The sequence below is a fragment of the Oncorhynchus mykiss genome, chromosome 12 (assembly GCF_013265735.2).
Source record: "Oncorhynchus mykiss isolate Arlee chromosome 12, USDA_OmykA_1.1, whole genome shotgun sequence".
NCBI classification, from domain to species: domain Eukaryota; kingdom Metazoa; phylum Chordata; class Actinopteri; order Salmoniformes; family Salmonidae; genus Oncorhynchus; species Oncorhynchus mykiss.
Window position 1 is genome coordinate 31863819 of NC_048576.1, and position 25940 is coordinate 31889758.

General features: G+C 44.1%; 1 protein-coding gene across 1 annotated transcript; it reads left to right on the plus strand.

Moving 5' to 3' along the window:
* Nucleotides 1–515: 515 nt before the first annotated feature.
* Nucleotides 516–25637, plus strand: LOC110537450 (spectrin beta chain, non-erythrocytic 4). Its single transcript, XM_021623508.2, has 19 exons — nucleotides 516–1609; nucleotides 11712–11975; nucleotides 12596–12826; nucleotides 13108–13197; nucleotides 13459–13737; nucleotides 13955–14085; nucleotides 14314–14518; nucleotides 14787–15032; nucleotides 15397–15531; nucleotides 15843–16084; nucleotides 16814–16952; nucleotides 17600–17684; nucleotides 18556–18785; nucleotides 20381–21957; nucleotides 22159–22222; nucleotides 22377–22624; nucleotides 22906–23076; nucleotides 23242–23284; nucleotides 23641–25637. Exons 1-19 carry the CDS (start codon nucleotides 1481–1483, stop codon nucleotides 23953–23955), a joined length of 4824 nt encoding a protein of 1607 aa, XP_021479183.2. The 5' UTR covers nucleotides 516–1480; the 3' UTR covers nucleotides 23956–25637.
* The last annotated feature ends 303 nt before the right edge of the window (nucleotides 25638–25940 follow it).

Below are 25940 nucleotides of genomic sequence, written 5' to 3' on the forward strand. Positions count from 1 at the left end.
CTTGAAATGGTGTTACTGTAGCTAGCCAATGAGATAGCTCAATTTGCTGATGGTGAACCAAATGCATGCTGGTCCCTTTAAATGGGTGAGAGTGAACAGTGATCCGAATCAGTCAGCTGCACTGTCGGCCATGTGTCCCTGCATCCTCCTCCCCTCTCATTCAGCTGTTTCCAAACGACAACACCTCCCCCTCCCTCTTAAACCCTGCTCCTGCTCCCGCTCTGCTCTGCTCTGCTCCGAGTGCAGTCATTTCTAGTGCAGAGACATGTCCCTGGTGACACTGAAGGATGACGCAGGCTCTCTCTCTCTCTCTTTCTCTCTTTCTTTTTCCTTTCTCTCTCTCCTTCTTTCCCAATAGCTCTATATCTCCCTCCTTGTTCTCCCTCTCTCACTCCTCCCTTTCTCCTTGCTCTCTCACTCGCTCTCTCTCCTCACTCTCTCTTCCTCCCTCTCCCTCTTCCCCGGCACTGCAGTGCTGGTTGTGATTGCACACACACGCGCACACACACACGTCACACACCACACACACACACGCTCTCACACAGCGGAGTGTAGCTGAGAGACAGGGACTGCAGCAGCATGCACCAGCCGTGTCTGATCTGTGTGGTGACATGAGGAAGAAGAACTGGGAAGAGGATATAGCGTAGCAGCGTCTTACACAACCCAACCCCCATGCGTACGGTAGCTACGTCTCTGCTCTGCAGCAGTGGCAACGGTGCATTTCAAGAGCGGACAGCTTATGTTATCTTCCCCCTCTGACTGCACTGCCTCTGCATCCATCCCATTCACTCTGTTCCTCCCACTCCACCTCTTCCTCATCCTCCCAACAACGGCATCATTAGGCAGGACTACAGACCGTCCGGGATCACCAACGGCAATCACTGGATGCTCAGGTTTGCCCTCTCTGAAGGAGTCGTGGTGGAGATGCTAAATCATCATTACCTCCATTAACAACCGGATTCTATTCTAGCTCAGGAGACAAGGAGAAGAAAAACCACCCCAAACAACGAAAAAGGAGTCTTAGATGTTTGTGACGATCTTTGTCGGCGCTGTTGGGTAGTTGATTCGTTTCTTCTATTTGCTTGATTGTTTTTATCTTCTCTGAGACTGGCTAGCAGGCACTGCAGCACCAGGAAGGACTGCAGGAGCCGTGAAGGGTAGGGCATGAGGACCCAGGGGCGAGCCAGCGGAAGGGCTTGAGCTACCATTGCTGCCCCTGCTGCTGCTGAGGTGCTTATCTTGATTTTTTTTCTCCAGAAAGGGCGGCTGGTTGGGGTGGGTTGTGACAGTGCAGGTACTCAGGACCCTGCATAGCGGAGTGGGTGGCTCTGGCATAGAGGAGCCAGGCAGGGAGGCAGGACGTCCTGTGGGAAAGGAGGAGAGAAGAGAAGAAGAAGGGCTGGCTCAGGCTCGGGCCCCTGATGGTGGCTATTTTTATCTCCCCTAGCTGAGTGATTGGGGACAGCCGGTAAAGGGAAAGATGCTTATGGGTGCGGGACGAGACACGGCGCGGGATGAGGCCCAGAAGCTTCACCGGAAATGGCTGAAGCACCAGGCCTTCATGACCGAGCTGGCCCGCAACAAAGAATGGCTGGCCAAGATAGAGCAGGTGAGTGGAGAAGGGAGGGGAGAGGATAGTGGGAGGAGGTCAGAGAGGGCAGGTGAATGGAAGGTGCTGGGGGAGGGTAGTGTGAGCACATGATTGAGAGAGGGTAGTGGGTGTGTGCGTGGGGGGTAGCAGTGTGTGTGTGTGTGTGTATGTGTATGTGCGTGTAAAAGGGATGATGGGCGATAAGACACATCGGTGGATGGGGTGTTGGGGGGGGGGGGGGGGCTTTGTCATTACTCCATTTTGATTACTTAGCCATGAGTAAACTGTAAACACATTTTCTTATATGCTACTACTAAGGACATCCAGAATTTCAAGTTCAAGGTTAGAAATGTGAAAGCCGTATTGTTTTCTGCATGAATGGTGCAGTAAATCATAAGAAAGGTATTTTTCCATTGCCTTTTCAGCTACGTCCTAACATTGGATTCTATTTGCGCAGTGTTTCCTCCTCAAAATATTTCTTATTAAGAATGGATGAAACCTGTGAACAACTTAACAGCAAGTGGGCAATCTCTCAAACCTGTGTGATACTGCCAACATTCATGGCCTTGTTTTATGAATATACCGCCCAGTCTTTATTAATAGCGTAGTTCTGTACAATAGGAAATTGTTTGTATGGTAACTAGATAGGCCTACAGCAAAAACATTTATTTAACCTTTACTTAACTAGGCAAGTCAGTTAAGAGCAAATTCTTATTCACAATGACGGCCTACCCCGGCCAAACCCTAACCCAGATGACGCTGGACCAATTGTGCAACGCCCTATGGGATTCCCAATGCCAGCATCCCAGTTCTCCACTGCTGTCAACAGTGAATAGAACCCATACCTGGGTTGTGTTCAGTAGAGAGAACATTTTTCAAAACAGGAAGAAACTGGGAGGTACTAGCTGAACTTGTCCAATAAGAACAAGCGTACTTGAACCACACTGCTGCAGAGAGGCCTGGTGGGAGGCTCATGTGGGTGATCCATGTTTGAATCAGTTGATTTAACCCAGAATTCCAAAATGACCCCTAGCCCCTACACCTAAGGCACTCCTGTGGAACTGGAGGATGGTATAGGTGTAAGTAATATGACACAAATTCCACACAGCCAATCAGAAGGCCTGGTGAAGCAATTGCCATACCCAATCCTTTCAGATCTACAAGGGTTAAGAGTCTATTTAGAATAAATGTACCCATTCCAGGAAATGGTCTGTGTGGTTTGTAAAAGTTTTTAGTGCAAGTTGTTTGATTGAGGGCTAGGCAATACTGTGAGAATTAGCTTATCTAGCCCACATACCCTTTTGAATGCTTTCTTGACCACTGTTGCGTCAATTTATTGAGGCTCATCAAGAGAGAAATACAATAGATTGGATGTGAAAACAGCACTTGATCAACATGGTATGTAGGATCTAGCTAACTAATTATTGTGGATAACAGTATTTTAAAAGCTCTATGAGTTAGTTAGATGTCTTGACGTTAAACATTAAATGTTCTGAGCTTTTTTGCAAGAACTTGATTTAACCTCAGTTGGCGTACATTTTAAGATTGATATTTAACGGATTGCAATGCATTCTGGTAAATCTGTTTTGTTATTGTAGAGGTGTACAGAAATTATTTATTCATCAAGCTCATAAGCAGAGTATTTATCTTTTCACTTCCAAAATTACATTGAATGTTATGGCATGATAAACTCGATCATCTCTAATTTACTAAAATGATTCTGTTGCTATATATCCAAATGCAGAAGTTATTGTTCACACATTTCATTTAAATCTAAATGATTTGCCACTAAGATGTTAATATGATATAGCAGAGGTTAAACGTGAAGTGGTGAATGAATGATTGAGACTGAGAGCCCCTCGCCATACCATACGTATCAGAATGCTCACATGGCCATCTTGCTTGTCCATGCATGAAATGTGTCATGCAGTGTACCATGCAAGAGTCGGCCCCCCTTCATGAGCCTGATGCTGCTCAAGATTCTGTCCTGCAGCCAAAGCCAACCGGGCTTTGTAGAGGATCCAGGTTTGACGCCCTTTTCATAAGCACGTCTTTGTTTATTCTAGATGTGGCTGTAAAATTAAATTGGATTATGTTATAATAGGTGCAGTGAAATAACTGATCAATCCAAAAGGGAATAAAAGTAGTCAGAGGAGATGTCCTTAGTTGGAGCTGTAGTACCAAACAGTTCATCTCCATCCGTCCAACACTGACGAATCTTTGGAAAGGCCAGGGCCATGTTCACTAGGACATAACGTTCTACTGAACAGGCATGCCTCTCTGTCTTGAAGAGTAGGGATTGGAGCTGGTTCTTAAATGGTTGATTTTTGGGAGTAAGGATGTACTCGGTGCTGGTTTGTAGAGTAGCTATAATATGTACATGCATAAAAAAGCCCTTTCATATTCAGTATCGGATGTTAGTGACATACATTTCATACCTGTGTAAGATTTACTATCTTGGATGAAAGCATCTTACAATTAAGTATGCATTGTTTATTATTTACATACATCTACAAATGGCTGTGAAACGTCTACTAGTGGCACAGAGAGGCCCTAACTCTAGAACAACAGCTCTGGTCAAAGTGAAAATGGAGTGAAAAAGGATACCAGCTCTGCTTCGGAATCGTCAGGCTATTCGTTTAACCTCTCATGCCAGACACCAGATAGATACAGTACATCGAATGAGTGGACATGGAGTGCAGAAGATGGCTGCTCTGTCTGTGGTGAATGCATCCACAAGGCTGACTAGCGGGGTTTCTCAAGGGCTCTGTCTCTGATAGCCCCACACAGAGTGTTACAGAGACCCTCATGTCTCGCTACTCTCGCTAACATCACTTAATCGGCCCCCACCTCTCCTTCTTCCTCTCCCTCTCTCGTTACCTGGGAGACTGGGGAGAAAAGATTATGCTGCGACCTGGTGCGATTAGAAAACTCTGTGTCCTTTTGGAAGGGTTACCGCCCCGGCCCCATGCCTCTGCTCTCCCACTGTACTTACTCAGCAGATGGGCCTGAGCCCCAGCTTGGAGCTCTGAGCTGGGGCTGGGCATGAGCTCGGAGCTCTGATCTGAGGCTTAGGACTGAGCTCGGACCTCTGAACTGGAGCTCTCTCTGTGGAGGCCTCTTCAGTCCCCTGGGGACGCTTGTCTGTAGCAAAGAGAGGACTCTGGGTTTTTACTTAAGGCTGACCTTGTGGCAATGCTTTGCCAATGGCTCAGGGGTCAAACACTGTGTAAACATAGAGACAACACAAAAATACCTATACATCTCGAGCATTTTACACTGTTTAACATAAGCAGACGACAGGATCTCATGTCCGTTGATTTGGTCTGGTGTAGCTATTTTTTAAATATTGGTTTGTGAGCCTGAATTTTAGTCATGGTGTTGTTTTGGTTTCTCAGAGTAGTAGCTAGAATCTATCTACACACCAGTGGAGGCTGCTGAGGGGAGAATGGTGCATAAAAATGTCTGGAATGGAGTATAATGGATGGAATGGAGTGAATGGAATGGTATCAAACACATGAAAACTATGTCTTTGATACCATTCCATTTACTCCATTCCAGCCATTATTATGAGCCGTTCTCCCCTCAGCAGCCTCCACTGCTACACACCCACTTGAGAAGCCATGTAGAGTGATTCCTCACGAAACCCAGACAAAAGAAGACCATGATTTTGGGGATTTTCACAAAATGGAATCCATAGAATAGTCCGTTAAACAAAGGATTGTTGACAAATATTTGACATTTGTATCTCAAAGCATAATTAAGAAATACTTTATTAAAGTTGCCATATTAATTATGTTTTGGCCTTACCCAGGCCTCCTTTAATACTCTATAGTGTTTCATCTGTAGGTGCTACAAAGCAAACATTAGTGTCATATCCCACTGGGCACAGACATCAGTTCAATGTCTAGTTTGGATTTACATTTGGTTGAGTTGTCAACTAATGTGAATTTAATGTGAAATCAACAAAAAATGTCACCATGCCATTGGATTTAGGTTGAAGGTTGGGTGAATAGAAGACTAAATGACCCTTGTGTTGATGACTTTTTGCAAATCCAATTAATTTCTTACGTTGATTCAATGTCATCACATAGTTTTTTGGTGTTGAAATTATGTGGAAACAGCATTGATTTAACCAGTTTTTTCCCATGAGTAGTATTTGCATTTCAAAAAGTTATTTTTTTACAATTATTGGCACCCCTGTTTTCAATATTTTGTGCACCCTCCCCTTGCAAGGATAACAGCACTGAGCCCTTTTCTACAATGTTTTATTAGATTGGAGAACACATTTGGAGAAATCTTAGACCATTCCTCCATACAGAATCTTTCCAGATCCTTGATATCCTTCGTCTACCCTTATGGACTGCCCTCTTCATTTCAAACCACAGGTTTTCAATGGGGTTCAAGTTCGTAGACTGAAATGGTCATTGCAAAATGTTGATTTTGTGGTCAATTATCAATTTCTTTGTGGATTTTGATGTGTGTTTGGGGTTATTGTCTTTGTCTTGCTGGAAGATCCACCTGTGGACAAGCTTCAGCCTCCTGGCAGAGCCAACCAGGTTTTTGGCTAAAATGTCCTAGTTACTATTAACTTGGTCGAGTTCATTATGCCGTTGACCTTAACAAGGGCTCCAGGACCAGCAGCCCCATACATCAAAGATCCACCACCATATTTTACAGTAGGTATGATGTTCTTTTCTGTATATGCATCCTTCGTTTGATACATACCTGCCACTGCTATGTGGCTAAAACCTCTACATTCGTCTAATATGACCATAGCGCCTGTTTCCAATCCAATGCTGTTTAGCAAACTCCCAGTGTGAACATTTGTTGGTCACTCTTAATAAATAAAAAATTCTGGCAACCCTTACAAAGAGCATATTGGCATGGAGGTGGCATCGAATTGTAAATTAAGGGATTTGGTGACCCCGAGATGGGACCAAGTATTGCAATTCTCCAACTTTGGCCCTTGGATTTTTCTTTGCCTCCAGAACCGTGGGGACAAGATACACATGCATCCTCTATCAGGAACGTTTATGTCTGTTCCAGTTGGTTTACACTTCTTAAATTGATTTAAGTGAAACAGGAAGCCATGTAAAGCCACAATTCAATGTCTTAAGTTAATAGAGATTTGATTTTGTTTGATTTCATTTATAATAATGTTTAGGGTGGCCAATCATTTGGACACCTCTCTTTTTGAGAACAAAAGTATTACTTATTAAAGAAAATGTCTTTATATGAGCAATTGTATTAGTGTAAAATAATATATACATTTTTTTTTTTGCATACAATATTGCTTAGTATTTGTGTTATTTGTTTTATACATTATTTTTTGCTAATCTTTATCAATCGTGCCATATACACATGGTGTATATGTGTATGTACTGTAGGAATGTATTGGTCCCATGTCTAATGTATTGCCCTGACATCCTCCTCTCCTTTGCTCTTCCTCACTCTCCTCTCATATCTCCCTCTCCTCCTTTTTCTATCTTTCTGTCTTTCTCATTTCTCTCTCCTCTCCATTTCCTCTCCCCTCACACTGATGTCTCTTCTTCCTTCACTCTCCCTGTGTGTCCGTGAAGACGAGGGAGAGGGGAGAGAAAGAGACCTAGCCTGCTTTCTGCCGGCTCTGCATTATGAGAGGAGGAGAGAGAGGCAGAGAAAAAGAGAGAGGGAGAGAGAGCGAGGGAGAGAGAGAAAAAGAGAGAGGGAGAGCGCTAACAGCAGTTAAGCAGAGAGACTGTGCCAAGAGGAGAAATGCAGCACTGCATTATGAAAGCCACAGGATAGGCCCAGCTTGCTCTGAGAAACCTATGAGAGAGAGAGAGAGAGAGAGAGAGAGAGAGAGAGAGAGAGAGAGAGAGAGAGAGAGAGAGAGAGAGAGAGAGAGAGAGAGAGAGAGAGAGAGAGAGAGAGAGAGAGAGAGAGAGAGAGAGAGAGAGAGAGAGAGAGAGAGAGAGAGAGAGAGAGAGAGAGAGAGAGAGAGAGAGAGAGAGAGAGAGAGAGAGAGAGAGAGAGAGATTTACAGGATGAAATATGTTGTATTCTGGGTTACTATGCATTTCCCTGCAATAGTCCAGTAGATAGCAACACCAGTTATTATCATTTAGTAAGGTATTCAGAACAAAGGACCAATTTGATCCAAGCTTTTCTTCAAACGGGGTTGACTTGAAAACAAACATTGCACTAGGCAGGTCTCTTATTAGACTTTTGGTTTTGAAGGTCTGCTACGTGTGTACAATACAGGACTTTGTCAGTTTCACTGCACATTTTCCCTTTGCTTCCTTATGGCTGACTGACATTCAGTGGTCCTTGATAGAGATGACGAGGAAACGTCTGATATGAACGCTTGTCATAGGAAACACCTCCTGTTCCTCTCAGTCGGAGCATGGGAGGAGACTTTGCATGCGGATTCTATTTCAGGAGACTTGGAGTGGAGCCACAGAGAGAGCTCCATCAACATACACACAAACACACAAACACACACACACACACACACACACACACACACACACACACACACACACACACACATACATACATACATACATACATACATACATACATACATACATACATACATACATACACAGAGAGAGAAGGAAAACGCCACAATCTTTGATCTCTCTCTCCACATCTACACTCCCCTATGTATTTATTTGGAAAGTGAAGCTAAGATGTTTAATATGGCTCTATACCACCATTGTGGATTTAAAATCAAGTGTTTTATATGGGGCGACAGTACAGAATGCCACCCCTTATTTGAGGGTATTTTCAAATATATCTCTGTTATACCATTTAGAAATGAAAGCGCTTTATGTATCTAATCCCCCCATTTGAAGTTACAGTGCCTTCAGGGAGTATTCACGCCCCTTGACTTTTTTCACATTTTGTTGTGTTAAAGCCTGAATTTAAAATATATTCAATTGAGATGTTTTGTCACTGGCCTACACACAATACCCAATAATGTCAAACTTTAATTATGTTTTTAGAAATGTTTAGAAATTAATAAAAATTAAAAGCTGAAATATCTTGAGTCAATAAGTATTCAACCTCTTTGTTATGGCAAGTCTTAACAATTTCAAGAGTAAATATGTGCTTAACAAGTCACATAATAAGTTAGACTCACTCTGTGTGCAATAATAGTTTTTGACATGATTTTAAACACTAACATCTCTGTGACCCATACATACAATTATCTGTAAGGTCCCTCAGTCGAGAAATTAATTTCAAACACAGATTCAACCACAAAGAAGAGGGAGGTTTTCCAATACCTCACAAAGAAGGGCACCTATTGGTATATCATTTTTTAAAGAAGAAGCAGACATTGAATGTCCCTTTGAGCATGATGAAGTACACCCAGTCACTACAAAGATATAGGCGTCCTTCCTAATTCAGTTGCCGGAGCAGAAGGACACCGCTCAGGGATTTCACCGACTTTAAAACAGTTACAGTTACTTTAACTAAATGTAATACACTATAAGTGAATTTGTCAAAATAATTATGGCAACTTCAAATGGGGTGACTAGATACATAAAGTGTCCAAACAGTAAACAGATACACTACATGACCAAAAGTATGTGGACGCCTGTTCTGTGAACATCAAAATCATGGGCTTTCCACTAGATGTTGGAACATTGCTGCGGGGAGTTGCTTCCATTCAGCCACAAGAGCGTTAGTGAAGTCGGGCACTGATGTTGGGCGATCAGGCCTGGATCGCAGTCTGCATTCCAATTTATCCCAAAGGTTCAACAGCCAAAAGTGTTCAAGTTCTTTCACACTGACAAACCATTTCTGTATGGACCTCGCTTTGTGCACAGGGGAATTGTCATGCTGAAACAGGAAAGGACCTTCCCCAAACTGTTACCACAGTTTGGAAGCACAGAATCATCTAGAATGTCATTGTATGCTGTAGCATTAAGATTTCCCTTCATTGGAACAAAGGGGCCTAGCCCGAACTTTACAGTTGGCACTATGCATTGGGGCAGGTAGCGTTCTCCTGGCATCCGCCAAACCCAGATTCATCCATCGGACTGCCAGATGGTGAAGCGTGATTCATCACTCCAGAGACAGCGTTTCCATTGCACCAGAGTCCAATGGTGGCGAGCTTTACACGGTGATCTCCACATACTTTTGTATACATAGTGTATGTATGGAAATACCCTCAAATAAAAGGTGACATGCTTTACTGTCGCTTCATACTAAACATTTGATCTCAAATCTAAAATTCTGGAGCAAAGAGCAAAATTAAAGTTCTAGCTTCCACTGTCCAAATAAAAACGCCTTTTGACATTTCTTGGGCCATTGTAGCCTTGCTCATGTGTTGACTTAGATTCAGGGACCAAGATTATAAATTAACCACACATTTGTTATAGCCCAGAGTTTGAACAAAAGATGTGACAATTGGGGTTGTCTTGGTGTTTTTGACCAGACATAACATCAGTTGTTCATTCAAAAGGTATTTGTCTTCTTTTTCCTAAACAACCTTTTAGTTAGGGTCATGACCTTTAAACTAGTGGTGATCGGGTTATTTCTCTGTTTTTAAACAACTAATTGACTGACGTCGGTTAAATTATTTGGATTCCATTTATTTCAGTTTTTTTGTGTGAGCTCAATCCGCACATTGCAGTTTCTCTAGAGATAACTCATATCCAGCCTGAACTGTGCGATGTAGTAGGGAGTTGTAGTTTCCAACAGGCCAATATTCTACATAGTTTAGTGCATAAAATAAATAAATAAATAAATAATGGGTAATTAACTACAATGACCATAATCTATTGCTCGTCTACTTGTCCAGTCTATTTCTTTTAGGCCTGCTACTGAAGAGAGAAGAATCCAGGATAGTGAGGGGATATAGAGAGCAGCTGCTGCTTCACGATCTCACCTGAAAATACATGATCTAAGTGATTGATAGTTGGCATTCAGCAGTCATAAAAGTATGCCTTTTTACTTTGAAGAACTACAAAATTGTGATTTTGTCAGACAGCGTAGGCAGCAGTTCTATAGAAATGGGATGACTTGGAATTAAATAATAAAGTAATCAAATAAACAAATGTAAAATACACAACTGAAATATTTTATTAAAGTAATGTGAATAAATGATGGTTAATAAGTGATAAGCAGTAATGGGCAGTCACTACCACCATGGGACTTGATTGTTTTATTTATGTGTTGTTAAAGCATTCAACCCACATAATTGAAAGCGAAAGCAAAAACCGCGATTGTTTTTTAGTAATCGAACCGAAACTGAACCGACCTCAAAAAGCATTAATTGCTCAGCACTACTTTAAACAGAGACAGTGCTGTGCTTTTCTGTGGTGACTTCAAAGGATTCTGCTTTGAATGACTGGGAGCCATAGCCTTTTATTGAGACACTGTAGACTTGTGTGCAGACACAGGATGATTTTCATTGGAATTCATGTAAAATCAACCTAAAATCAACCTGATTGAAAAGCTTGCCCTACAACCAAGCATCTTTAAATGGCCACGATGAACATAAGTATGACATTACGGAAGATCAATCCCCCTACGCATAGACAGCAATAGAGAGCCATGAAACGTTGTCTATGTTTCAATCTGCTGCAGTCATCCTGCACATTTCACACTATGCTTTGTTAGTCAGATCTGGTCATATTAGGCTTGGGTTTAATCATTTCATATTTTCTGCCATTATGCACTAAAGAGTAGTACTGTATGGAGATTGTAGCCTATATCTGAGAGATTTTCAGCATACTGTACTAAATGAGGCAACAATCAGTACAGCCAGTGAGTAACATCCCTCCAAGGGAAAGCTGACATTATACTAGTGTACATGTTGGAGAGAACCATGAAATCTCTCAGTTGAGAAATCCGACTGTTCATTACTTTATTTAACATCTGAGTTTGATTTTATCACAGTACCAGCAGGGTGCCTTTACCGTTACTATAATGGTATATGATTTTAAAAAACGGCATATCAACTGAACTACCTCAGCTTATATTTAACCATACAAACAGTGAAATGAATTGTTGGCCATGTAAATGACAGTAGTTAGGATAAACTAAAACTAAGAAAATAACTTTGGTAGTGCAGAGACTGTATGTAACCACCGTTCTCTCTCGCTCCTTTATGTACCTTCAGGAGGGTCAGGAACTGATCGATGAGAAGCCGGAGCTGCGTTCGGTGGTGCAGCAGAAGCTGGAGGAGATCAGGGAGTGCTGGACGGACCTGGAGAGCACCACCAAGGCCAAGGCCCGGGCTCTGTTTGAGAACAACAAGCCAGAGCCGGTGGTGAAGAGCTACTCAGACCTGGACCACCAGCTCTCTGGCCTGGAGAAACAGCCCCCTCAGCTGGAGCAGGCTCACCATCTGCCCACCTTCAATGAGCAGCTGCATAAATTCCAGGTGTCTATCTGTGGAGGCTGCTGAGGGGAGAACGGCTCAAAGTAATGGCCGGAACACAGCAAATGGAATGACATCAAACACCTGGAAACCATGTGTTTGATGTATTTGATACCATTGCACTGACTCCGCTCCAGTCATTACCACGAGCCTGTCCTCCCCAATTAAGGTGCCACCAACCTCCTGTGGTGTCTGTTTACTGTTACAGGTTGTTTTTTATGTTTTTTGTTTAAAGGCAGATATTTTGTGACAAAGACTTTGTGCTTTGGACAACTTATATCAGAACATGGAGACTACATTTACGATTTCAACTACATTTTCAATGAGTTTATGTAATCTTTACAATCCATTCTACTGTCTGTTAATGCTATAGAAGCCGTTGTTGTGATTTTTCTGTGCCAAGTTCCCGCCCACCAGCCACTAGGTTGGTTGACATTAAAGAATGCACCGTATGCTTTGTTCTTAAAGCCGTCTAACCCATTACATAACGTTGAAACACAACACACACATAAGAAAATAGCTGAAAGTGCTGTTCAAGCCCATGTGCTGTGTGTTTGGGGCATCAGTCTCTCATCATCTAGCTCTAACATGACCTTTCCTTCTCTCGGGCTGGCCTTCCTCAGTCTCAGATGGGGGACTTGTACAAGGACGTAGGGGAACTAGGGTCCTTCCAGGGGGTGTGCCTCCCCCAGCGAGGCAGCCTGGAGAAAGGCGGGGAAGGAGAAGGGGGTGAGCAGCCAGCTGTGGTGGAGACCCGCATCGTGCGCCTCATCGAGCCCCTGAAGGAGAGACGTCGCATTCTGCTGGCCTCCAAGGAGATGCATCAGGTCGCCCAGGACCTGGAGGAAGAGATAGTGAGTGACTGACACACTTCATTACTCCATTGTGCCTCCAGCCTTTCTTACTCTCTATCTATCCCTCTCTTCCTGGCATAACTTAATCTATCCATATATTCAGTTTGTTTCTATCCTATAGCCTCATAAGGTCTCTAATATGTTTTTCTAAATGTTTCTTATGTTATGTGGCCAAAGGTTTAATATGTCTCCCATCCTTGATCAATTAAACCACCAGGCTCTCCTATCAATGAGATAGGTATGTACAGACAGTCACTGATGACAATTTGCTGATGTTATAGCTGTGGATCCAGGAGCGGCTTCCTCTGGCTTCCTCTAAGGATTACGGCAACAACCTGCAGAGTGTTCAGCAGCATGTCAAGATCAACCAGGTGAGAGACAGATTACCTCTATACAAGCACACAACACTATCTGCTCACAGCACAGTATCAACTCAATCACTAGCCTTGCTCAACTCAGACCTTACACTCCCCACAACACTAAACCATTTTTGTGTTCAGTAGAGAACACCGCCACACATTTGTGGTGAAGGAAAACGATAGTACCTTCCCAGATACTACCTCCCATTTCACTCTGTTTGGAGGCGTTTTCTTCCAGCTGAACATGACCCCTGTCTCTTATTGGTCCGTCAGACGCTGCAGAGGGATCTGCAGGGTCGCCGGGCGCGGGTTGAGGAGGTGTTGGACCGGGCGGGGATCATCGCCTCTCTGCGGACCCCCGAGGTGGACTTTGTGCGCGAGGGGGCAGGGCACGTGCGTCAGCTTTGGGAGGTGCTAAGGCTAGAGGCGGAGAGGAGGACTGTGATGCTGGATGTGGTGCTGCAGGCCCAGCAGTATTACAGCGAGGCGGCCAAAGTCGAGTCCTGGCTGGCAGGCCAGAAACTGCACCTCATCAGCGAGGAGAAGGGTATGGTACGTATTGCTGGCATTGTATCATGAGACTGAACTGAGGGTGGGCAAGAGACTGGCCCATTGGTTAGTGCACAGTGCTCCAGGAGGACTTTTACCATCATTTGTCTGCTGTGCCTTTCTTTTACAAACAATTTACATCTGAGTGATGGTTTGTTTGTAAAATGTATGTATCTGTGAACACGGATTTGGTCCCTAATATGAGGTCCCTCTTGTGTAGGACGAAGCAAGCACCCTGCAGCTACTGAAGGAGCACCTGGCCTTGGAGGCGATGGTGGAGAACTACGCTGAGACAGTGGGCATGCTCTCCCAGCAGTGTCAGAGGCAGCTGGAACTGGCACACCCAGACAGGCACGAGGAGACACACTGACAGTCACTCTCAGGCTCAGACTAGATCTAAACACATCCTTCAATGATACCCACAAACAACGGCTAATTTATTAGTGGAATTTTACCATAGACCATGGAGCAAATAAAATGATCTCAGTTTGTATAGGCTACAAAATGTCAGTGAATGATCAGTTCTCTTACTGTCTACTGTGTAAACATCACCCTCAATATCCCCTCTCTCTGTGGCAGTGAGGGGATCACCAAGCAGCAGTCCCACATAGACCGTCTGTACGTGTCTCTGAAGGACATGGTGGAGCACAGGAAGACCAAACTGGAGCAGCAGTATTGGATGTACCAGCTCAACAGAGAGGTGGAGGAGTTAGAGAAGTGGATCACTGAGCGGGAGGCCGTTGCCAGCTCCACTGAGCTGGGCCAAGACCTGGAAGATGTCACGGTCAGTCTGTCAATCAATCAGTCAGGCAATCAATCAGTCAATTGATGATTCATGTTCACAATCAGTCCCTGGCAAATGGCATTGTCATGTGTTTATTCAATAAACATAATTTTATGTGAGTATTTGAGTTTTCAAGTGCACCATAAACACAGAACTGAGTGAGACAAAACAAAATGCAATAAAAATAGCATCAATGAAATGAAAATGTGAAATATGATGCCCTCTATAACTTTGGTCCCAAGCTTATTTTGGTCTCTCTCTCACACAGATGCTACAAGAAAAATTCACCAAGTTCTGCTCAGAGACCAACAGCATAGGCCAACAGAGGATGGAGCAGGTGAATAAGATGGTGAACGAGATGATAGACTGCGGCCACACGGACGCGGCCACAATCGCTGAGTGGAAGGATGGACTGAACGAGTCATGGGCCGACCTACTGGAGCTCATGGAAACCCGAGGGCAGATGCTAACAGCATCATACCAGCTGCACAAGTTCTTCACCGACTGCAAAGAGGTATAGCTCAGTGTTTCCACAAGATTATTTTCTAGGCGGGGCACATAGGCCCCCAAATCAACATCAAGGTCCTCGTTAACCAAAATGTTTAAGTGAAACCAATTGAATCCAAATAAATGTAGGCAGAGGGAAACAGAGCTAGGCAGAGAGGCCTGACCTCCCTGTACAATTGTGAAATAACCCTAGTACGGCTCGGCTGGATATATATTAGATAACATCAGACAGCGTAATGTTTCGAGCTGCTGGTAGACCGTAGACAGTGTAGACACTGTGGTCTTGCCATTATCCTGATGTGTGAGGTACTATTTCTGAGGGTCTTGTGATGGTGATGATGCTGTCTGTCCTGTGCTGTGCTGTGCTGTAGGTCTTGGTTCAGATTGCTGGGAAGATGAGGCAACTACCAGAGGTGAGGGCGTGCCAAGCCAGCATCGCCAACCCGGCCACGCTGCAGAGGCTCATGCGCTCTTTTGAGCACGCCCTCCAGCTGCTTGTCTCACAGGTGAGTGTAAATTCCTCTATGACCTTGAGGAACATCAATGCTCTCTGGATCTCCTCTAACACCCATCAGTCAAATAAGTAATTATCCTGGAGGGCATAAGTATGTTACAGATGTTAACCCCAAGATACACAGTGGAGCCGTAAACAGAATAGCATTATGCGCACAGTAGCAAAGATGAAAGATATTGTGCACGAACTCGAGTCATACTTTTGCCTCAACCTTAGCTAGCACACCTGATTAACTTGGCTGTAAACTAAACTGACGACCAAATGATTTGAGATGACAGAGGCATGTCCTGTGTGGTACTCCAGGTAAGGCAGCTGCAGGAGAACGCGGCCCAGCTGAGGGCCATCTACGCCGGGGAAAAGGCAGAGGCCATCATGAGCAAGGAACAGGAAGTGATGTCAGCATGGAAGGAGTTGCTGGTTTCCTGTGAGGCCAGTCGCGTGCAGGTCACCTCGGTGACAGACAAGGTCCAGTTCTTCTCAGTGGTGCGTGAGCATCTCATGTGGATGGAAGGCATCATGGGACAGATTGGAGGGGACGACCCCAGGTAAGTAATTGAAGGTCTCCTTACCTGAACTGAAGTCTAATTGTCAGCCATTTTGTTAATCTCATACCTCTGATACTTGACTTGAGAAATAGGCTCTGCTTAATTTACGGGTAAAAAATAACTGTATCTGTAATGTATATGTAATGTTCTATTTTAGATTCCATTTCAGTACCCCTAGTTGAGCTAATTCCTTCTTGGCTTGCACATACTGTAGGGTGTATGGTCCCATTCATGTTATGCAATAACGCTCTCTTTACTGCCTAGTTTAAAAATAAAACGCTTAGCCACCTTGACCTGAATGTCTTCTGCCATTCAGTTTTTGTTTACAGTATTTAAGTAGTCCTGATTCTTCCTCTAATTTATGTATGACAGGATGTTCACATCGCTCATTTACTCTACTTTCTACAGCTAGTTTCTCAGTACACTAACCAGGCACTTGGCTAACATTTCACACATACACTTTACATACTACTGAACTAAGCCGGGCCAGCCTGTACTTCGCTGGCATGTTTTCAATATGTATCCACCATATAGTTACTAGAACCATGCTGGAAAGGACGACTTGAAAATAAAATATCCAAGCCAGCACAAGAAAGTATGGTTCGATCCGGAACGATATGGTGTTACAATGGTAATAGGTCCCTCTCTTCACTGGACTCTTCTTTTCTGACATTTGCATGGTGTGCTTCCCTCCTGTCTGACCTGGTCCTATGGGGTGGCATCTGCCAGGGATTCGTCCTCTGCGGAGGTGATGATGAAACAACATGGTGAGCTGAAAGCCAAGATGGACGGCCGCAGCAAGACCCTACAACAGTGTGTTGAGCTGGGAAAGATCCTGTTGGCCGCAGGCAACCCAGCAGCTGAGGAGGTCAGCATCACACACAACACACTGTTTGCACCAAAACCACACAGCCTCACATACAACACAACACTCTGTATGCAGCAAAACAACACAACACTCTATGCAGCAAAACCACACAGCCTCACATGCAACACAACACACTGTATGCAGAAAGACAGGTTGAATCAACGTTGTTTCCACATCATATCAACCCCAATAATGTATGTGATGACATGGAGAACTCATTGGATTTGTAAAAAGTCATCAACATAAGGGCATTTCGTATTTTTGTCACCTAACTTTTAACCTAAATCCAATGGCGTGACATCTTTTGTTGATTTCATGTTGAAATATTTGACAACTCAACCAAATGTAAATCAATACTAGACGTTGAACTGACATCTGTGCCCAGTGGGTACACAACACACAATGCAGCAAAACCATATTTCAATCATGCAGTGTTATTGTAACTAAAAAAGAACAATAGATACTGTATAAGTGTGTCGTCAATGATGTGCGTAAGGAGGTGTATCAATTAACCTCATATGATGATGAATGAGATTCTCTGTCAAGACTGACTTAAAATATTTTGATAAATTGTCATAACGTTACATTTCCTATAATCTTGAATGCACCCCGTCTCTCTCTTTCTCACTCTCTCTCTCTCTCCACAGATAAAGGAGAAGTTGGACACACTCCTGGCTAAGCAGAAGGATCTCTCTGAGAGATGGGACAAACACCAGGAAAAGCTACAGCGCAGTGAGTGACTCACTACACTGTAAGGCACTGTGGAGGGAGCACAAAGAGCTCTCAGGCAGCACTGCAGAATTTTTTATATGGAAGGAAGGAAGGGCTCGTGCTCAAGAGAAGTACTGGTTTTAGATCGTGCCTCAGCGAATGGCTTTCACTATGAATATTTATGCGTGTGTGTGTGTGTGTGTGTGTGTGTGTGTGTGTGTGTGTGTGTGTGTGTGTGTGTGTGTGTGTGTGTGTGTGTGTGTGTGTGTGTGTGTGTGTGTGTGTGTGTGTGTGTGTGTGTGTGTGCTTCAACAATTATTTCAACGTGACTAGACTAGACGACACGTTACAAAACAGTACAGCCATTTTTTTCTTGAGTGGAACATAATTACAAATAATATTTACACTGCAAATTGGTCACAATAATCCCAAACAGATATAATATTTGACTAAAACATAATAATTTCAAACCTTGCTTAAATTTGTATATGATCACTTCTCTCTCTAGAATGTGTGGGAATACTTGGGATCAGAAATCCAAAATGTAAATCACTTGGAGCTGATTTCCTGTTGTTTTACAGTCTTTTATGTCCCCAAAAAATAAATAATATATATTTTTATATATATAATTACTTTTGGCTCAGCAAACTTGGGGAGCCAAATAAAACCACTGGCCCGCTGGGCCACCAGTTGGGGAACCCTGACCTAGCATTAGAGTTGAGATAACCACCTGTAACTTTCATGTAAATCATTCATGGATGTCAGTGGGAGACAAATTCATGCCCATTCAGCATAAATGTGTTCAGTATATGAGCTTTGGTTAATTTTAAAAGACTTTGTTACAATAAGAACTATTGAATTGCGCATGCCCATCTCTTCTTCTTTTCTACAGAGAAGGATCAGTTCCAGTATGCCCAGGAGACGGTGAAGGCGGAGGCCTGGCTAAAGGCCAAGGAGCCGCTAATCAACTCTAGCTCCAACTCCAGTCAGGCTGGGGGTGCTGTAGGAGAGGCCCAGGCTCAGACTGACGAGGTGGAGCAGCTCATCCTCCGCCACGAGGCCTTCCGTAAGGCTGCAGCTACCTGGAAGGAGCGCTTCAGCTCACTGAGACAGCTCTCCAATGTAAGCTCTTCTTTAGATAGATACAGACAGTCTACTGTAATGTACCACTGGCTCATCATTGTTGGCACTGTCTGGTGACAAAGCAGATTTACTTAAGTCTTTGCTTATGTCTGTTATCTAACATAGAGTACCAGTCAAAAGTTTGGACACACCTACTCATTGTTCTTTATTTTCACTATTTTCGACATTGTAGAATAATAGTGAAGACATCAAAATTATGCAATAACACATATGGAATCATGTAGTAACCAAAAAAGTGTTACACAAATCAAAATATATTTTAGATTTTAGATTCTTTAAGGTAGACACCCTTTGTCTTGATAACATCTTTACACACTCTTGTTATTCTCTCAACCAGCTTCACCTGGAATTATTTTCCAACAATCTTGAAGGAGTTTCCACATATGCTGAGCACTTGTTGGCGGCTTTTCTTTCACTCTGTGGTCCAACTCATCCTTCTCGCTGCTTCACGGTGGGAACTACACATGCGGATATCATCCGTTCACCTATTCTGCGTCTCACAAAGACAGGGTGGTTGGAACCAAAAAATCTCACATTTGGAGTCATCAGACCAAAGGACAGATTTCCACCGGTCTAATGTCCATTGATTGTATTTCTTGGCCCAAGCAAGTCTCTTCTTCTTATTGGTGTCCTTAAGTAGTGGTTTCTTTGCAGCAATTCGACCATGAAGGCCTGATTCACACAGTCTCCTCTGAACAGAGATGTGTCTGTTACTTGAACTTTGTGAAGCATTTATTTGGGCTGCAATTTCTGAGGCTGGTAAATGAATGAACTTATCCTTTGCAGGAGAGGTAACTCTGTGTCTTCCTTTCCTGTGAGTGTCCTCATGAGAGCCAGTTTCATCACAGCGCTTGATGGTTTTTGCGACTGCACTTCCAAAGTTCTTGATATTTTCCGGATTGACTGACCTTCATTTCTTAAAGTAATGATGGACTTTCGTTTCTCTGCTTATTTGAGCTGTTCTTGCCATAATATGGACTTGGTCTTTTACCAAATAGGGCAATCTTCTGTATACAACCCCTACCTTGTCACAACACAGCTGATTGGCTCAAACACATTAAAAAGGAAAGAAATTCCACAAATTAACCTTTAACAAGGCACACCTGCTAATTGAAATGCATTCCAGGTGACTACCTCATGAAGCTATTTGAGAGAATACTAAGAGTGTACAAAGCTGTCATCAAGTCAAAGGGTGGCTACTTCGAAGAATCTCAAATATAAAATATATTTTGATGTGTTTAACACTTTTTTGGTTACTACATGATTCCATATATGTTATTTCATAATTTTGATATCTTCACTATTATTCTACAATATAGAAAATCATTTAAAAAAAATAAAGAAAAACCCTTGAATCAGTAGGTGTGTCCAAACTTTTGACTGGTTCTGTATCTGTTAGGATTTTGTTTTCTTTCTTAGTCAAAGGGTTTCGTTCAGACGTTTGATTAAATAGCTTACAAGACAAAAAAGGTATTTTAAGTACAGTTTGTCCAGTCTAGTTTGCCAACTCTATACCTGATAATTGTTTTGCTGTTATGTTTTTCATTACTCTTCACTGCAATCTTGACTTTCAGGCAGAGAAGCTGAGAGAAGAACAGAGCAGCAAGCCTGCCCCAATGCCACTCTCCAGTCGGAGGATGTTCCCATCGTCCTGCCTCACTCCGACCTTTCCCCTTGCTACCTCAACTCTGCTGAGGCAGACGGTCCAGCTGCATATTGAGCCCAGGCCCAAGCAGACTAGTCTAGGGATGGCTGCCTCTGCCTCCACTGCATCCCAGAGGTTGGGTTCTACCATGGCCAGCTACACTCCTGTCATGAATGGCTCCAGTTACCATGGACTGGACCATCAGAGCAGCAGCGGGGGGTTGGAGAGTTCTAACTACCCTGGGCTAAACCATCAGGCCTGTGGAGGTGTGGACAGCAGCTCCAGTTACCTTGGAGTGAACCATCAGACTGCCCTCCCGCCAGTGGATAGTTCTGGCTACCTTGGACTGAACCATCAAAGCAGTGGGGGTATGGTTAGTCCAGGCTACCTACCTCAAAATCAAAGTAGTGGTGGTATGGGTAGTCCAGGTTACCTGCCGCAAAATCAAAGCAGTGGGGGTATGGGTAGTCCAGGTTACCTGCCGCAAAATCAAAGCAGTGGGAGTATGGGTAGTCTAGGCTACCTGCCGCAAAATCAAAGTAGTGGGGGTACGGGTAGTCCAGGCTACCTAACGCAAAATCAAAGTAGTGGGGGTTTGGGTAGTTCAGGCTACCTGCCGCAAAATCAAAGTATTGGGGGTATAGTTAGTCCAGGCTACCTTGCGCAAAATCAACACAGTGGTGGTATGGGTAGCTCAGGCTACCTTGCACAAAATCTAAGTAGTGGGAGTATGGGTAGTTCAGGCTACCTGGCTCAAAACCATCAAAGCAGTGGTGGTATGGGTAGTTCAGGCTACCTGGCTCAAAACCAAGGTAGTGGGGTTATGGGTAGTTCAGGCTTCCTTGCGCAAAACCAATGTAGTGGAATTATGGGTAGTTCAGGGTACCTTGCGCAAAATCAAAATAGTGGTGGTATGGGTAGCTCAGGCTACCTTGCACAAAATCTAAGTAGTGGGGGTATGGGTAGTTCAGGGTACCTTGCGCAAATCCAAGGTAGTGGAGGTAAGGGTAGTTCTAGCTATCTGCCTCAAAGCGGTGGGGTCATGGACCCCAAAATGGCATATGCGTGGCAGCATCTGAAAGCCGACTGCATGCAGCCCAGGATCAACCATATCCACAAGGCTGTCAACCCCCTCCTGGAGGCCAGCAGGGCGCAGAGGGAACAGTTTGGGGACATCCCCATGGTAGACATGATCGGGCCAGAGTCCGGCCTGGAGCTCCTCCATGGCAGGCTTCAAAGGGACCCCCGCGGCAGCCGCTCCGACCCCCAGATGGACCACCTGCGGCGGGAGAGGGAGTACAAGCTGGGCCGCCAGACCTCCAGTGAACAGGAGATCCAGGCGCGGCTCAACGAGCTGCCAATGATCGTGCGTCAGGAGCGCTATAGGCGACGCCTGGAGAGGCAGTCGTCCAGCGAGCAGGAGGGCAGTGGGAAGGCGAGGACACCAAAGCAGGACGACTCCAGCGACATGGAGTCAGCCAAGGAAGGCTCTGACAAACGCTCAACGTGAGTCCAGGACTGCCTGGTCATAGCCTTAGCAGTGATTCCCTGTGCTGTCTGTTTTTGTGGCAACTCATTTCACATGCTCATTACAAAAACAGTTGTGTCTTGTCAGCAATGTCCACTGTGATCCAAAAGCTTTGATTTGGAAGGTTTTGATTATATTCCCTGTTTGGGTGACTCATGGCAGAAACTGTCTCATTGCAGAGAGAAGAGAGCCACCACAATGGCTGAGATTGTGGAGCAGGCCCAGGAGAGAGAGGCAGCACAAGTAAGTTATTTCACATGGATTTAACAGTATTTCCTATTTTGGTAAATTTATCTGGTGCACATTTTATATTTAGTTTTTGTATAGTGAAGATACAGTTTGTTAAGCCACACAGGCCGGATTTCTGAATGACACACCTCTCTCCTGTCTGTTCCAGGCCAGAGGGGAGACATACCGCCCCACCAGCAGCCTCTCAGCACCCGTGACCTACGAGCGCCCGCGCGCCCGAGACCGCCCCAAACCCCGCAGGAGACCCCGCCCCAAAGAGCCTGAGGAGAAGCGGCGCTCTCGCTCGGCTCCAGCCCAGAGTCCAGCGCAACTCTTGCCGCCCTCACACACTGCCCATAACGAAGGCTTCCTGTACCGCAAACACGACTTTGATGGCCAGCAAAAGAGTCCCAGCAGGTGGGCTATCCACTGACTCATACACACCACATACCACACCACACACTTTACCACACCCACCCTACTACACACCACACACATAACACACCACAATGCACACCCCACCACACACCCCACCAAACACCACACAACACCCCCCACCACACACCGCACATAATTAAACGGTTACTGTAGATTACTAAAGAATATATACAGTAGTCTATTGCCGTACTCTATGAATTCACTTTGGGAAAAAGAAGAAACACGCATATGTTGCACAATAAGCTGTTCTTGTTTTGCAGTAAGTCCTGGGTGAACTTGTATTGCGTGTTGTCAAAAGGAGAGATCATTTTCTACAAGGACGCCAAGAGCATCACCACACCTTACAATGAAGAAACCCCACTCGACCTGAGCGTCTGTATATGTGATAGCACCATGGGATACAAGAAGAAGAAAAATGTCTTCGTTATCAAGTATGGCTTGATGAAGAGGATATTTTTTTACTCCAACTTACTCCTTATTATAGCATATCATTATTTTGTTCACCTCAAAACTTTTGAGTGTCTTTAAAATCCCTGACTAGAGAATAGACTCTTGGTAATTCCATAACAATGACTGTCTCCTTTCTTCTCCAACAGGAAAAATGATGGCAATGACTATATTTTCCATGCAAAGGATGAGGTGAGAATGCCTGTGATGAAAATGAACATGTTTCATCTAATGTCTTAACATCAATGATTTACTCCTATTAGAGAGCTAGATAGGCCACCTCTCTGTGCAGAACTCCTAAGTTTCTTCCTACAGTAGGTTCCTTCCTTCTAGGGAGTTTTTCATGGCCACTGTGCTTTCGCTTCTGCTTTGCTTGCTCTTTGGGGTTTAGACCGGTTAGCTGTAAAGCACTTTGTGAACTCCGCTGATGTAGAAAGGGCTTTATAAAATAAACTTATTTTGATTGATTTATTGATAAAATTACTAGTCTTGCTTCTTGGTTTTGTAGAATCCCTAACATTCCCATGTCTCTGGATGCACTGTTGCAGGAGGACCTGAAGGCTTGGGTAACTAACATCACCACCAGTATAACTGAACACGAGGAGATCGCCAAGTGGGACAAACCCACGACCTCGTCCACAGATCCCGACCGCTCGGAGAGGAAAGAGAAGTCAGAGGGTGACGCAGATGCCAGGTCAGAGAGATCTGAGATGGGAGGAGAGGTGGAGGAGGAAGAGAGGTCTGAGAAGGGAGAGGGGTCCGAGAAGACAGGCGAGGGCTCCGAGAAGGCAGACACGTCGGAGAGGGGTGAGATGGCAGAGGGAGGGGCAGGGGGCTCCAGCACGTCAGGGAAGATCAAATGATCCCCGCTAAGTGGAGGAGTGGACTGCATCCAACCATCTGCCCGCTCCATCCTAACATTACCCTAAGACACCAGACGGTGGTGAGCAAGCGAGACGGAGGGAGAGTGTGTGCATTTTTGTGCATATCTTCTCTCTCTTTCTCTCTCTCTCTCTATATCTCTCTGTCTCTCTCTCTCCCTGTGACATCCTGAGGCTTGTGTCCTTGGACTACCTAATGTTAACTGTGACAGACTGATCTTTCAGCCCCTATCCCAGGCAAAATACATCAATGCTTGTATTGCATTTTGGCCCTTGCTGGTAGGTTGGAGGATGGTGGAGATGAACCAGCGCCACCGTGTGGTCACAGGCATTCATCACAGTCACAACTCATTGATAATTTATCTCTTGGATTCACAGCATCTCTCAGTATATATATATATATATAATATACCTATGACTGACTATGTAATGCTCTAGAAAAACCCAAGCAATGGTGAATGAAATGTCTCACAATATTTTGAAAACGCTTTTTTTCTGAAGCAATATACTTTTTTATTTCTTCTCTATGTTTGAGAGAGAGGGAAAGGAGACAAGAAACAGTTACTTATTGTTAATTATATGATTGGTCACATTCATCATCAGCTTGTTTCCAGCAGGTCAGCAGCACCTTAAACACTTCCAACACGTCTGTGTATACTCAGCATATTGACATTTCAAACTCACCTCATCTCTATATCTGAGTCATGCTGTCATGATGGAATGCTGGTATTACCTATGTGTGTTAATAATGGAATTGATCAACACACGTGTTTCTCTTCTGAACTTTTGGATTAATCGTGCACAGGCCCATGGCATGCCAGGAATAAAGGTGAACTAGGGTTGCCAACGTAAGCAAAACTCAATCACCCCCAAGAGTCTATTTGAGGAGGCAATGCCAAACTTAACCCACTTGTAGTGCCAGGCCTGTGTCTACATCTCACTTATTAAATCTAACCATCCATGGCATGACATTGTATAGTGCACCTTTTACTTTAATGAAAAGTCATGTTCTTCATGGTCTTGAAGTTGACCAGTTCTGAAATGAATTTGGCTGTGCAATAATTGAATCTAAAGGAAAGTACTGTGTATAATACTAACATCACGGTATAATTCTGGAATCCTGAAGAACGTTCTAAAGGCTTCTCTTCGGGGATCTTAAACTCTCCCCACATGAAGTATGGTGATAGGAAGATATGTTTTAATGACAGAGCAGAGAAAGTTCCCCACATTACAAGCCCAAGTCAGACATCCTTCATGCTTCTTTCGAATTCTATTTGATCTGAGACAAGAAGCAGTATGACCTCATTGCTGTTTTTATTATGTTACTGCAATATATTTCATAAGGATTGTAATTGTTGCACTAGTGAAAATACAATAGTAACATCAATATTAGATGAACCTCAGAGTATATTATTAACTACTTCTCCCTCCCTGTTTTCTTCCACTCTGAGTTGAAACCAATAGAAAACAATTGTCAGTCAGAGGGGATTTATCTAGTCATGAAATTGTACGTAAGCTACATGGCCAACGGTATGTGGACAAAGGCTCCTGAGTGGTGCAGTGCATCTAAGGCACTGCATCTCAGTGCTAGAGGCGTCACTACAGATCCTGGTTCGATTCCAGGCTGTATTACAACTGACCATGATTGGGAGTCCCATAGAGCGGCGCACAATTGGTCCAGCGTTGTCCGGGTTAGGGTTTGGCTGGGGTAGGCCAACATTATAAATAAGAATTTGTTCTTGACTGACTTGCCAAGTAAAATAAAAGGTTAAATAAATAAAACTGCTCGTTGAACATCTCATTCCAAAATCATGGGCATTAATACGGAGCTGGTCCCCTTTTTGCTGTTATAACAGCCTCCACGCTTCTGAGAAGGCTTTTCAGTAGATTGCTGAGGTTACTTACATCTATTCAGCCACAAGAGCATTTGTGAGGCCTGCCTCGCAGTCAGCTTTCCAACTCATCCC

Excerpts from the sequence above, each read along its gene's own strand:
- LOC110537450 (XM_021623508.2), top strand. The coding sequence starts at position 1,481 with ATGCTTATGGGTGCGGGACGAGACACGGCGCGGGATGAGGCCCAGAAG. Across the intron at positions 12,827-13,107 it reads AGGACCTGGAGGAAGAGATA|CTGTGGATCCAGGAGCGGCT; the intron begins GTGAGTGACTGA and ends CTGATGTTATAG. Across the intron at positions 13,738-13,954 it reads TCAGCGAGGAGAAGGGTATG|GACGAAGCAAGCACCCTGCA; the intron begins GTACGTATTGCT and ends CCTCTTGTGTAG.